This window comes from Sorghum bicolor, chromosome 4, assembly GCF_000003195.3.
Source record: "Sorghum bicolor cultivar BTx623 chromosome 4, Sorghum_bicolor_NCBIv3, whole genome shotgun sequence".
NCBI lineage: Eukaryota > Viridiplantae > Streptophyta > Magnoliopsida > Poales > Poaceae > Sorghum > Sorghum bicolor.
In genome coordinates, this window is record NC_012873.2 from 55334293 (window position 1) to 55349613 (window position 15321).

Genomic DNA, 15321 nt, shown 5'->3' on the forward strand with positions numbered 1-15321 from the left:
TGATATAGAGCCGCTGTCAATCAATAATCAGAAATTGGAATGAAAGCATACACATGACATGACTCAGGTAAGAGGTAACTAGGGTAAGTGAATGGCAATGTACATCACAAGGCGAGAGCAAAGAAAAAAAAAGAGGAAAGAATCTGAATGTCGCTCGGTATGAGATCTACAAATAGTTTGAGTTCATATATCAATCATGGAAGCAATGAATAAAAACTCAGGTGGTATAAAAGCACACACACACTGCTGAGCTCCTCTGCAAAACAAGAACGCAGCTGCGATCAAAGCATGCCCCTATGCTGCTGTCAGGCCTTCCATGGTTTCCATTACACGGTACAAAATCTCATATGAACTCCACCATCAGCCAAGCGATCACTCAACTAAGTCAGCCAATCGGATGAGAAATACAACCCCACCACGGCAGGGCGCTCCTCCAGTGCGGGGGACATCCGCGAGCGACGTCTGTGCGCCTCAGGGTCATGATGCAGACAGTAGCAGCTGCCTAGCCACTCTCTCTAATGCAGTTGCCTGGAAGGAGATATCTGTACCGATCATTCTGCTCCAGCAGATAGGCAGGGAGATGAACAGCAGAGAATGTACTTGGAATAGGCCCCAGCTTGGCAATGATCTCTTGGAATGTGTATTCTTCAGGGAGCATGTCGAAAAGATCAGCCCCTTCGCAAATCACGTGCTGAATCCTCTTCGGGTTTAGGAAGTACTTGAATCTGATCCGATCGACGTGGCTGTAGGCTTTCATCTTGAAGATGAAGTCATTTATGTAGCGGAAGCAGAAGCTGCAGTGCCACCCTGAATCAGCCAGAAGTTCATCTGTTTGCCGGAAATGTGCATACCTCGTCTTTCCAGCTCTGTATCTGTGTACTGAAGCCCTCCAGCTCTTGTCATCGAGTAAAAACTGGAATGAGTAGAGATAGTTCCTCAGCTGGAGGTGAAGTATCTCAGGAATGTCATCACACCATCTCAAGAGGTTGATGGTATGACCACTTGGGATCTCATCAACATCGGACATGATCAACAGGTCGTCATCTTGGATGCCTGCAATCTTAATGAGCTGGTCGAGAGCAACCCTTTGATATGATTCCTCAACAAATGGGTTTTCTCCCTTCACAAACCTTCCGCCTATCATACCATAGGTCAACCGTGATTCAGCAAAGTCAAACCGTTGGCGGTTTTCCTTGAAGTGAAGGTCCTTCTTTATGCCAGTGAAGGTTGAATTGGATTCAAGCAGCACAAATTCTGACACATATGGGCTAAGCTCGTGCCAACGGATATCAAGGATGTCAAGCTCATTGCTGAAGAGCACAGCATCGAAGACACGGCGTGGAGTCTCCCTGACTTTCCATCCATGCAACTTGCAGAGGTTGGCCATCGAGACATTTTCATGATAGTAGTGAGGGCGTATTGTGAAGGGCTTCGGGGGCTTTTCCCAGATTGGTCGGAGGAAGTAAGTCACCTTCTGGCCATGCACATATATGGCAAAGATCAGAATTGGCACACCAATCAGCAGAATCAAGAGAACCCTCAGATCAAATCCTCGCAGTGCACACTTCAACCTTGACATGCTCAGGACTGACTTTGAACCAAGCTGCAAATAATATCAGGGAGCAAATAAGAAATCAGACATGCACCAATCCACATCAGAAGAAGGCATAAATTAAACTAAAAGTAAACTCAAAAGCTACAACATGCGACTGTTACAATGAACTGTATTTTGAAATAGCACTGATCATTCCATAATCAAGAATCAGGAGATCACTTTTGCAGCAGGAAACCACGGAGGTGAAAAAACGATGAAACCTAGCGCATTGCAGCCAGAGGCATTGGGCTTTGGCCAGAAAATAGATAAATAAATAAACAAAAGCAAGGAAAATTAACTTTACTAAACATGAGAATTGGTAAATAAAAAAGCTACATGAGCGCATGAACATTTTTACTATTCAAACGCAAAGCTAGTAGACAGGGAGAAAAAAAAATTGGACACCCTACTGACATAGCACCATGGTGCCAACGGCTGAGCATAGGGAACAGCCAACAGCTAAGCATAGGGAACATCACAGCCATAACAAACTCCTAGGCTAAAGAACACAGCGGTTCTAAAATATCCGCCGAGTTTGCAGCTGTGTTAACAGCGATCAAAATAATGCATGAGCAGTAGATTAAAGAAGTAACCGGTGGTCTGGTAGAATATGCGCATTTTCTCTTTTAAAAATAATATCTCTATCAGTGACAGGCTGGTGCGGATCCACCAACAGGAAAGCAAACAGCTAATTATGTTTTTATATTTAATTTGATTTAATAATATAAAGGAAGGAAACAACAGCCTGTAAAATTACTTTTGCGGCATGAACCCTCACCATCATCTACGGCACGGGAACCAATCGGGAATTGTTCAAAAAAGCTGGAACCTTTTACGGGGAAAGGTAAGACAGATTCCGAGACTGTGCCGGACGACCCGACTCATACAGGTGGTGAGATTGTAGCGCCACCGGAAGCATCCAGGCGCCTCAGTTTCTTTGCTTAGCATCACCTAATCCCCCCAGCACCCGCGGCAGACGAAAGATGCCTGCCTGCCGGGGAAGCGATTAAGCGAGCAATATGCAATCCCCCAGGCAGAGGAAATCTCGCGGGTACCCCCCAATCCACAACTGGAACCCTACTACGATTGGCAAAATAGCAGCGCGAAGACGAGCGATCGGATGGAGCGATCGCAGGCAAGCAAAGAAAGCGGGCTAAGGGTGGAAACGAAAACGCGTTTAAGCATCGTGGAAGAGGAAAAGACAGGCACCGCCACGACGGCGTGGCTCCCCCGGCGGACCAGGCGATCGATCCGCTGGGAAGTCCACGCGGGCGTTGGTAGAGAAAACTGTGAAAGGGACAGATCTGTGTGGGTGGCTGGAGAGCCGGAGCGGGGGCCTCACCTCGCTGTCGCAGACGCCCTCGCAGATGCCGTCGGTCTTCTTGCGGTTGCAGTAGCCGGCCTCCATGGCGCCGAGGACGCAGGAGGAGAATCACAGACAAGCAGGCACCTGCCGCAAAGGCAAAGGAGCACCACGCCCGCCGCCGCCGCCGCCGGGAGGGGTGCGGAGCGGGTCAAGACAGCACGCGCCTGCCGCTTCCCCGCGCGGGCCCCCGGTCCCCGGGAGCAGAGCCCGAACCTGGCCGCCGGGAGCCGTAGTCGCCTGGCCGGTGGCTGCGTGCGCGTCCTCGCCCTCGAGGGGTCCGCGCGTTCGCGTCTCGGCCCCGGTCTCCTCTCCTCCCTCCTGGTGAGAGAGGGAGCGTGGGCGAGACGCGGGGCGCGGTGGTGATTTCCGGGGGGGGGGGGGGGGGGGGGGGGGGGGCGCGGCGGGGGGCTGGGAGGGAGCGCAAAGGGGGTAACGGTGCGAGGGGGGGAGTTGCTGCGATGCGATGCGATGAGATGCGATGCGAGACGAGAGGGGATTCCGGCAACCGTCTCTAATTATAGCCGTTTGGGGTGGGGGTGGGGGTGGGGGTGGTGGCGTGGTGGCCTGCTTCTGATTGCGCGTGGGCGTGGCAGGCAGTGGCTCGCTGGCCGAAGAGGAGGAGGGGGAGACCCGGGACGCGAGAGAGGTGCGGCGGAGAGCTGGTCTTTGTTTGTCCTCGTGCTGGGGGCATCGGCCACCGTCGTGCTTATTAAAAAGGCGCCGATGAGGTCTAAGCACAAGACCGTGTCGTGTTAGGCCCATTTCTTTAATTAATCAGATATATACTACTACTACTACTACTAAAAAGAATAGGTTATGGTTAAAAAAAAGAATAGGTTATGTGAAATTCCAAAATACCTATTTGATTGGTGAAGCAAAGGGGAAAAAAAGATTGAAACTTATATGTTTTTATTTATAAAAAATAAATCTCTTCCCTGTTTGGCTCTTTTTGTTTATCTTTTTTGCTTGGCTGTTTCGGTTAGGAGAGGTTGGTGTGAATGTGGGCCTTGTTTAGTCCCAAAATTTTTTATAAAATGAACATTGTAGCACTTTCGTTTGTATTTAACAAATATTATTAAATCATAGACTAACTATGTTTACAAAATTCGTTTCGCAAATTACAGATAAACTGTAGAATTAGTTATTTTTTAAATATATTTAATGTTCCATACATGTGCCATAAGATTTTATGTGACGGCGAATCTGGAAAAAAATTATAATTTTTTTGGGAACGTGGTGTGGGCATGTTTGGGCTTTTGGCCATTGCCGTTTGGGCACCAGCAGCCGCAGCAGCAGGCTCCAGCTCACGCTCGTCAGCCTGTTGTGCTGGTTGGATTTGGAGCTGCGATAATGATGGTGATGAGGAGGATCCCCTCTGAGATGAGATGTAATGATAAGGGCATCTCGCCCCCCTCTGTCCGCAGGGATGTTTCGTGTAAGCTGATGATGTGCTTTGCCTTAAGTACGAGCATTATTTTTTTTCTCACTTCCTTTTTTTCCCCTTCTTTTGATAAGAGGCTCTATGATCAAATGATGATGGATCATGTGAAGTACCGCGTCTGGTCTTTTTCTCTTTATCCTGTGACTTTCCATGCATGCAGTTTACAGGATAGATACTTATTAGGGCACTCATAATGCAAGACTTTATCACAGGATCCAAGACACTTAATTACATATTATTTATGGTAATATAAGACTCCAAGTCTTATTTAGAAAGAGGTATATTTCTTAAAGAAAGAGGTAGAAAAAATAAGACTTCAAGTCTTATTTAGACTCCAAGTCCACATTATTCGAGGTAATAAATAACTTTAGATTCTATGATAGAGTCTGCATTGTGATTGCCCTTATTATATAACCTAGTATCTATAAAATATAGAACTTCGTATCAAAATGTAACGGATTGAGTAGGAAAAAGACACAAAAATTGATTCCCAGCATTTACTCTCCTGTTTGTTTTTTTGGACTTCTTGTTAACTGTTAAGGCCCTGTTTGGCACAGCTCCACTTCACTAGTGAATCTGTTTTTTGAGGCTTCAGCTCAATGAACAGCTGGAGCCATTTGAGTAAATCGTTTGGCAAAACAACTCTTTCCTTAAAATGTGGTCTCACAGAACGCCACGTATGATGAGGTGAAGCCAGGAGAAGCCACTATTTTTGGCTCACACCCCAAAGCTCTGTGAGAGCACGTTTTTAGGGGCTTCATTGGTGGAGCCATTCTATTTTACCCCGTTTGGCACAAAACGGCTCCAAACGGCTCCTGAAGCCGCTAGAGAAGCCGTGCCAAACAGAGCCTAAATCAGACAGAGTTTGTTCGCTTGAGTTTATTTTCTATGATGACTTATCAGCGAAATGAACGAGTTTAAAACTTGTACTACTTGACAGAGCAGTAAAACAATACTAATAAGAATATTTTGCACCACATGTCTCGGGAGAAAATTTCCGCTCGGCATTTCTCTTTACGGTAATGCACCAGAAAATTAATTGCACGGTTCAAACTCGTTGTTTAGCTAAATCAAGAAATTCTCCATTGAACAAGTCTTTCAGAAAGTCAGTCAAAAGAAACATTTGGCCCCCTCACGTTTTTTTGAGTTGCGTCTTAGCTTTCCATTTTCCGAAAGAGGAATTTGTCAAGACTGCCTTTCGTGTCGTGTCTGAGCAAAGGAATAACAGAGATGGGCGCCAAGTACACCTCAAAGCCAGCGGAAATTAGCCAAGTAAGGGGGTGATTGGTTGCCCAAACCGATTTGGGCCAGGATGGAGGGGTAGTCCAGGCCGGTTTCAGGCACGCTGAAACCGTGCAGGGTCTCGTGTTTGGTTCACAAAGACCTAGTGATACTTGATGGTTGCGAGTGTGGTTGGTTGCCTGGACGGATCCTTTAGGTGAACAAACTAATACAGTTTGATGTGTTTGGTACGCGCATATGACTAGTGGTGTGAGCACCCAGGTATTAGTTTGGTGTGCTTACCACCACATCACATTCAAACAAGACATCTTCATCACAAGTATTTCATCATAGACAAATATGAAAGAGACCAAATAAGAGTGAGCAAAATTGAATTCGAATTGGCAAATCAAACATTGGCCTCAGAAATATGGTTGTTTCTCATACTAATTTCATCATTGATGGCACAAATAGCAATGACTTCACAAAATTCCACTGTCAGCCATCCAGAATGGCATTGACCATTCGGTTGCATTGACAAAGGATCAAAAACAGGGTAACAAAAAGAGACACCTCAGATTAGAAGTAGTTGCATCATAGGCCAAGCAAGAACCCAACCATTACCTCCATCATGAACAAAACCTATGAGCAAATATAACCAAATCCACAGCAGGTCCCAGGACATCCACCTCCAAGGTGGATCTGTCCACATCACAGAATCCCCACATCGGCACATAGACAAACAGGGCTGCCGCACCAACAGGTGCTCCTCCACTGCCTAATCTAGCAGGAAATAGTAATAATCATCGACCCATGCATTGTGCTCAGTTAAATCCATAGCAGAATCATAGTAAAACAAACAGATCTGAGCCAGGAACAAGTGGTTTGCATCATGAACTCATAGATCTATGGGTACGAGCAAGAAGAACACGAACCCTAGGCAGGATCACAGACGACGAAATCAGAGAAAGAGGAAGAGAGGTAAGGCGAGGTATACCAGCCGAGGCAACGGAGAACTGTTGCCGGAGGGAGATGCCGGTGAGAAACCGGCCGGGAGTAGGAAGCAGAGGTCTCACCGGAGGAATGGAGGCATGAGGGGACTGGAGAAATGGAGGCGGTAACCCTAACTCCAGAATCGTGCGCGCCCCTGATGGATTCGTCTCCCGCCAAGCCTTCCCGCGTGTGCCCAGGGTTCCAACGCCGCGCCGTGTCGTCCTGGCTCGCGAGGGAAGCTCGCCTTGAGGAGACGGAGGGAGCCGGGATGGAGGGGTGGAAAGGAACGAAAGGATACAGGCAAATAATACGAGACGAGCAACCAAACACGGGCTGAGTGCATCAAATGGAGCCGGATGGGCCTTTGCACCATCCCGTTGGGGTAACCAATCACCCCCTAAGCGAACCTGTTCGTGCTGTGGGCTGACCTATTATTATGCCAGTTCATTTCAAATATGTTCAGGAGCACAAGTGCTATCTTCTTCTCTAAAAAAACATGTATTATCTTCAAAACAAGACCATAATATGGCAGTTCTTTGGTAGGACACTCTCAATATAGAAATCATCATAGTTTCTATAGATATTAATTATAGTGTCACCTAAGCATTTTGCTGATATGACAAGATAGTTATTAAAGAGAAAGCAAAAATTATAGAAACTGAATCTAAGTTGGAAACAATATCTACACGAGATCTAAGACATGAAGTGATATGATTGATTGAGAATGGAAGAGATTGAATGTGATCGGATAAAAAATTATTGTATAGAAACTATCTATTGAAACTTGTGGCAGAACCTCCTGAATTAAGTGGCCCACATGCACACATCATTGTCCCAAAGACTTCTGATGTCGTGCACGAGTTCCAAATGACTCAAGAAGTCTGTCGGGTGTCCTCGGGAAACCCGAATCATCCACGTAACATTCTTTTCAGGAATTCCCTCATCAAGCATCACAGTATTACAACATTTCATAGATAAGAGAAATCAGAGTAAAAGCGGAAAGGTTACATAACATAGATTGAAACTTAAGTTCAAGGTTTACAAACCATAAGTATTTAATACATAAAAGCTTCGGAACTTTATATTACATAAACCATAGATCACACAACAAGTTTTTGCTTGCCCAAGGTCACACATCAGGTTCATCATCATCACTCTCCTCCACAAGAGTAAAATAACCATGACCATCAAAAGGATAATCAAGAGGTTCACCTGCAACATGGGTTAAGAAACCCTGAGTACAAAAGTACTCAACAAGACTTAACCGACTATAAAAGAGGTGAAGACTCAGGTATGCAGGCTATGGGGATTCAAGGTAAAGCTTTAACAAGATCAAGTATTTCTTTTGCATAAAAGCTTACTACGAGTAAAGCCTACTTTCAAGTTTTAACTCAAGATTATCACTTATAACTAGCCAATATCATTATCCAACTTTCATAAGCAAAACACCTCTTTCTTATACCAAAGATTCACTTGTTACTACGATGATGGTGTGAGGATTGAGGCTCCATATCCGAGGAAACACGGCGATTCGAATCGATTAAACCCAGCTGGGGATTCAGTACCACACGACATATGTAGAACTTAATCTTGCATATGTCAACCTGTTTCTATAGATCCTCCCATACAAGAACGGGTCCAGCGTCACCCGAGAGTACAGTACACCACCATCCTACAGCCAATCTAGATGTTTCCCGGTCATCTCAGATCCGTAAGGTGGGTACACGCTACTCTCGCCATCTCTCCACTCCCAGTACGCGGTTAGCCGTTCTCAAGTATCGGAATAGCTATAGGTAAGGCTTACCGCCGCATGTGGGCTGTACTCAAAGGTCTCAATCACAACAGGCCAATCAACGGTACGGTCCTTAACCGACACAGTTGGAGACACTACTTTAAGACTCCATTCTTAAAGCAAGTCCACCGACCGGTCTCAAGCTTGAATATTATCAACCATAAAAGTATTCCACAACAACCCTTCAAACTTTCTCATTTGAAAACTTATCTAATAAGCAGGGCTAAGCATACTAAGCATTTTCATAAAGCAGGTATCAAGGTTAATATGGAAATCATCAAGGTAGGTAATGCAGCAAATAGGATTCACTCAACTCCTATTCACCTAATGCATCATATTAACTCAAGTGATATAAATAACTTTATGAAAATACAAGGATAGGGTTTAATGTCCGGGGCTTGCCTTGGTCGGAGGGGACGTTCGGCAACTCAACAACACTTGAAGGATCCACAAATTCGGAAGAAACCCACTGGGGATCAGATTCTTCCGGAGCGTATTCTATACGTAAAAGTGCATATGCATGATTATGATATACTCATGGCATGATAAAGACAGGTTACATGTTCTTGGATGACAACAATAAACATGACTATCTTGAGTACAATTTTCCTTCATGGTAAAGAAACAAAGTAATCTAGCTATCAAAGCATGGTTTATTGCTAAATCCATTTTATTATTTTTATTAAACAAGGTTATGGACTCAACATATCACAAGGATTATTTACATGAAATAAACCATAACCAGGGAGCATATCATGCTAAGTAACCATGGTTGTCAAACAATCCAAAATATCACCCAAATCCTAAAGGGATTAATTATTTCTATTTCTTTTATAAGCATTTTAAATAGCCTTATTAAGAAACAGAGCATACTTGATCAAACAGAGCTGAAATTAATCATGAAGCTAAATAATACTTACACAAGATCACATATTAAATTTCATGATTTTTTGGATATACCCATAATTTACTAAAAATCATGGAAGATTTATTCATTAATATACAAAGGCAATTTATGCATACATGAAAATTATCAGAAAATCAAACCTAACATTTTTCTTAGGCTCTATCCATTTTATGTAAGCTATACAAAAATTTTCACAATTTTTGGATCAGTATACAATTTGATACACAAATTCAAACATCAATCACTTTTGAACAAAAAGGAAAAAGAAAAAGAAAACAACGCAGTAAAAGGCCTGGAGACTGGGCCGCAGACCGGCCCACATCCGCACTTCCGGCCCGCATCCGCTCAGCGCGCGCCCGCGCCCTCTCTCTCTCACACAGTCGCTGACGGGGTAGCCCCACCCGTCAGCTTCCTCTCCCACAGGCACGGCGACTCGGCCGCGACTCCGGCGACCGATAGTGAGGACCTCGGCCTCCGCGCGCGCGCGCATCGGTTTCGCCTCAACCTCGCGAACCGATTGCCATGACCTGCTAACGCTCTACTGCCTCCTCTCCATCTCAACTGCATCACTGGCGGACGGCCACCATGGCCGACTGTCGGCCGGCCACTCAGGCCCGGTAGAGAGCAAACGAAAGGGGTAGGGAGGTTCAAGGAGGTTTAGGGAATACGATGCTCACGTCACCACAGCGGGAGGAGCAGTAGAGAAGCTTGGCGGCGGTGGCCGTGCGGTCGGGGCGGGCGCTCCGGCTCGGCGGCGGTATCCTGGTGAACCTGTTCGTGCCCAAGGAAAAGTAGCAAGCGCATGAGCATCAGAGTGACAAGGAGAGATAGGAACACCAGCTAGATTGACGTGAAACCCTCGAGAACGGCTTGGCCACGGAGAGAGCTCACGGCGGCGGTTCTGGCCGGATTTGGAGAAGGAAAAGAAACTCCGGCGCTTGAGTGGGTTATGCAGCGAGCTTGGGAGTGCGCTGGGTTCGCAGAGGGATGGCGAACATCGTGGACAGCTCAATTTGATACGAGGAGGATCGAGCACGGCCAATTTGGATGAGGACGGGGTACTGCTCCCCGGTGCTCCGGTGGCGGAAAGGAGGTCGGTGCTCGCGGGAGAGAATGGCACGTCGCGCTCCACTTCGCCAGCAGCTGCTCCACTTTGCCACGGACGCGAGCACGTGCTTGGACGAGATGAATCGGCAGTTCACGAGTCGGCAAACGCCGATCGACGCTCGGCGGCACACCGCCATGAACAGGGTCGAGCTTATCCCCCTTTTCCCCAAAATACCCTTCCTGTCTTTTTGTGAAATGCAACCAAACTTTGAATAGAAGTCAAAATTTCATCAAAAAGAAACTTGTGCAAAATTTTGTGAGCTACAAAACATATTTAGGTGTCCCAAACTGATTCTGAGTGGAAACTAGTGATTTTGCCAAAACAGTTTTGAAATTCAATCTCAATCCCAAATTTTTGAATTGGGACAAAACAGAGTTTCCAAAATTACTTTTGATTTTGCATAACAACTTGAAAAACTTCCTACATGAAAGTTGTTCAACTTTTCAAGCCCTACAACTCTCATGTTGACCATTTTTCAAAATTCCAAACAGATTTTGAATTGGAGATTTAAGTTAGAAAAGGGGACACTTTCCGGAAATCTGTATTTTCAAAATTACTTTGAATTTTGTACTGAAACTTCAAAAACTCAAAACACCAAAGTTGTACATCTTGACAAGATTTACAACTTTGCTTTTGAACTCAACTTCAAATTCTGCTTGGTTTTTGAATTACACAAAAGGGGCAATCTAGGGTTTTGGAAACTAGGGTTCCCCCCCCCTAAGCTTTTCGGAAAAACTTTCACCCAAGGTTTTTAAACTCCAAACAAGCATCCATACATAAAATAAACACACTTAGGCTTCCTAAACACATTCATTTAAATTAAACTTATTTTAAGTTAAATGCATTAGTGTGTGCTTAACAAATTTACGATGCAATGCTCATGATGACATGTTCCATTTTTAGTTCACTTAACACGAGAGTGTTACAGCTCTTTCCCCCTTAAAGAAATCTCGTCCCGAGATTTACCTTAAAGACTAACTAATGGAAAAGGAAGTTCATCAAACACTTCCAAAACCACCTTTACAAAAACAGGGGTAGATCATTGCGCTATAGATTACAAGGATAAGACAGAAGAAAGAAACTCAGGAAAACGTTCTAAGAGAAACTCTTCGGATTCCCACGTGGCTTCATCTTCGGTATGTTGATTCCATTGCACCTTGTAGTATTTGATAGTTCTTCTACGAGTGACTCGATCTTTTTGATCCAAAACCTTGATAGGATACTCTGAATATGTCAGATCAGGTTGTAACTCAATTCCTTCAACATGAATGACATGATCAGGCACTTGAAGACATTTCTTTAATTGAGAGACATGGAACACATTGTGAACTGATAACAACTGTGGTGGTAAATCTAGACGATATGCCACCTTTCCACATCTTTCAAGGATTTGATATGGACCTATATATCGAGGTGCCAATTTTCCTTTTACTCCAAAACGAGTGACTCCTTTCATAGGTGACACTTTGAGGTATACATAATCACCAACCTCAAAGCTAAGAGATCGACGTCTCTTATCGGCATAACTCTTTTGCCTGGACTGTGCTACCTTCATGTTCTCTCGAATGAGTCTGACCTTCTCTTCGGCTTCTTTGACTAAGTCAACCCCGAAGAGACTATGTTCTCCAGGTTCTGACCAATTCAAGGGTGTTCTGCACCTTCTACCATATAGAGCTTCAAATGGTGCCATCTTAATGCTCTCTTGATAACTATTATTATAAGAGAATTCTGCTAAAGGCAAACATTCGTGCCACTTCTCTGAATAACTGAGCACACAAGACCTTAACATATCTTCTAAGATCTGGTTGACTCTTTCAGTCTGACCTCCAGTCTGTGGATGATAAGCTGTACTATGTAGAAGTTTGGTACCCAAGGACTTATGCAGATGCTTCCAGAAAGCATTTACAAATTGTGTCCCTCTATCAGATACAATAGTCTTTGGAACACCATGTAGACTCACAATTCTGTTAAAGTATATCTTAGCATATTCAGAAGCTCGATAATCCTTTCTTACTGGAATGAAATGAGCTGATTTGGTCAGACGATCAACAATGACCCATATGGAATCAAACCCTCTCGATGTTCTGGGTAGACCCACTATGAAGTCCATACTAATGTCATCCCATTTCCAAGATGGAATTGGCAACGGTTGCAATTCTCCAGCAGACCTAAGATGAACTGCTTTCACTTTTTGACAAATATCGCATCTAGCCACATAACTAGCAATTTCAAGCTTCATCTTAGTCCACCAGAATCTTTGTTTTAGATCATGATACATCTTATTACTGCCTGGATGGATTGAAAACCTTGTTGCATGAGCTTCATCAAGAATTTGTTTTCTGAGTTCAGGAACTTTTGGGACTACTAACCGATCCTTGAACCAAATCACTCCAGCTTCATCTATTCTGAACTTGGAATTCTGCTCAGACTGGATCTTTTCTTTCAAAAAGCTCATACCCTTATTTTCTCTCTGAGCTGTAATAATCTGATCTTTGATAGATGATTGAACTGTCATATTTGCAAGACTTCCTTGTGGAATCATTTCAAGTCTTAACTTCTCAAATTCATAACACAAGGTAAGGTTTATCGGCTTAACTTCCAGACAATTGCAATGACTCTTTCGACTGAGTGCATCTGCCACTACATTGGCTTTGCCTGGGTGATAGTGTACTTCAATATCATAATCTTTTATCAGTTCTAACCATCTTCTCTGACGCATATTCAATTCTGACTGAGTGAAGATATATTTCAAACTCTTATGATCAGTGTATATGTGACAAGTATTACCCAACAGATAGTGTCGCCAAATCTTTAGAGCATGGACTACAGCTGCCAACTCTAGATCATGTGTTGGATAATGTTCTTCATGACGCTTAAGTTGTCGTGAAGCATATGCAATGACTCTGCCTTCTTGCATTAGTACACACCCAATGCCTTTGCCTGAAGCATCACAATACACATCAAAAGATTTTTCAATATCAGGTTGAGCTAGCACTGGTGCAGTGGTCAACAACTTTTTCAAGGTCCGAAAAGCTTCTTCACACTCGGATGACCACACAAACTTAGTATCATTCTTCAGCAGTGTTGTCATTGGTTTAGAGATCTTGGAGAAGTCAGGGATAAATCTGCGATAATACCCCGCTAATCCTAAGAAACTCCGAACTTGATGTACTGAAGTTGGTGACTTCCAGTCAAGAACTTCCTGAACTTTGCTTGGATCTACTGCAACACCTTCAGATGACAGGACATGACCCAAAAATTGGACTTCATCTATCCAGAATTCACACTTGCTAAACTTAGCATATAACTGATGTTCTCTCAGGCGAGTCAACACTATCCTGAGATGCTCTTCATGCTCTTCTTTAGTTTTGGAATAGATGAGAATGTCATCAATGAATACCACCACGAACTTATCTAACTCTGGCATGAACACTGAATTCATCAGATACATAAAATGTGCTGGGGCATTTGTCAGACCAAAAGACATGACCAGATATTCATACAAGCCATATCTGGTAGTGAATGCTGTTTTCGGAACATCTTTTGGCTTGATCTTAATTTGATGATACCCAGATCTCAAGTCTATCTTTGAAAATACCTTAGCACCAGTTAGTTGATCAAAGAGAAGATCAATACGGGGCAAAGGATACTTATTCTTGATTGTTACTTCATTCAAAGGACGATAGTCCACACATAGCCTCAAGGTATTGTCCTTTTTCTTCACAAAGATTGCCGGACAACCCCATGGTGATGAACTAGGTCGAATGAAACCTTTATCCATCAATTCTTGCAACTGAGTTTTTAATTCTGCTAACTCTTTTGGTGGCATTCTATAAGCTCTTCTAGATATTGGTGCTGTCCCTGGCTTGAGCTCTATTTCAAACTCCACATCACGATCCGGTGGCAAACCAGGTAAATCTTCTGGAAACACATCAGGAAACTCACAGACCACTGGAATATCCTTGATTTCCTTAACAGAGGTAGCACATACTTGCTCAACTGCTCTCTTAAGGGTAGGAAGATGGATAAGAAGTTGAGACTTGCTATTAGGTAAGTTGACCTTGATGGTTCTATTTAAGGTGTCTATAACTGCACCTCTCTGACTCATCCAGTTCATACCCAAGATCACATCTATACTCGGATCTTTTAACACTATCATGGATGTTGGAAATATATATCCACCCAAGTCTATTGGTACCTGACGTACCATTTCCTTAGTGCATAGTCGACCCCCAGGTGACTGTATAAAGAACTCATCTTTGGTTGCACCAATAGGTATATTATACTTTTCCGCAAATGTTCTATTCATGAAAGTATGTGATGCTCCAGAATCAAAAAGTGTAAGTGCTGGGTGTTGGGCAACAGGGAACATACCAAGCATCACTGGCTCTCCCTCAGGTATAGCTTCAACTTGAGTATGGAAAACCCTTCCTGTTTTCTGAGTACCCTTACCCTTCTGCTGATTCTGGGCATTACCCTTGTTGGGATTTGCTTGCTGATTTCCAACTGGTCTTGGTGCATTGGCATTTGGAATATTTTGCCTTGGATATGGACATTCACGAGAAAAATGTCCACTCTTCCCACAATTGTAACAAGGGTTGTTTACAGCTTGTGACATTGGCGGACGGATGGCAGGAACATTTGGCTGACGTTGAACATTGAATGGCATTGTCGGCCTTGCAAAATTCCTCTGCATATTCTGCTGCTGAGGTGGCTGATAAGGAGGACGATAAGATGGTCGGAACTGTTGAGCTGGATGATATACAAGCCTCTGACGCTTCTTGTTGCCGCCAGATGATCCAGACCCTGAGACAAACCCCTTCTTCTTCTTAGCCTCCTTATGTTTGCGATTCTTTTCTTCACTGGAGATAGCAATGTTCACTGCCTCATGATAAGATA

General features: G+C 44.0%; 1 protein-coding gene across 1 annotated transcript; it reads right to left on the reverse strand.

Annotated features, from left to right (window-relative positions):
• Positions 1–3316, reverse strand: LOC8056471 (beta-1,4-mannosyl-glycoprotein 4-beta-N-acetylglucosaminyltransferase). Its single transcript, XM_021459146.1, has 2 exons — positions 2937–3316; positions 1–1603 (listed from the first exon to the last, which is right to left on the reverse strand). The coding sequence occupies exons 1-2, from the start codon at positions 3000–3002 to the stop codon at positions 503–505; spliced, it is 1167 nt and encodes a 388-aa protein (XP_021314821.1). The 5' UTR covers positions 3003–3316; the 3' UTR covers positions 1–502.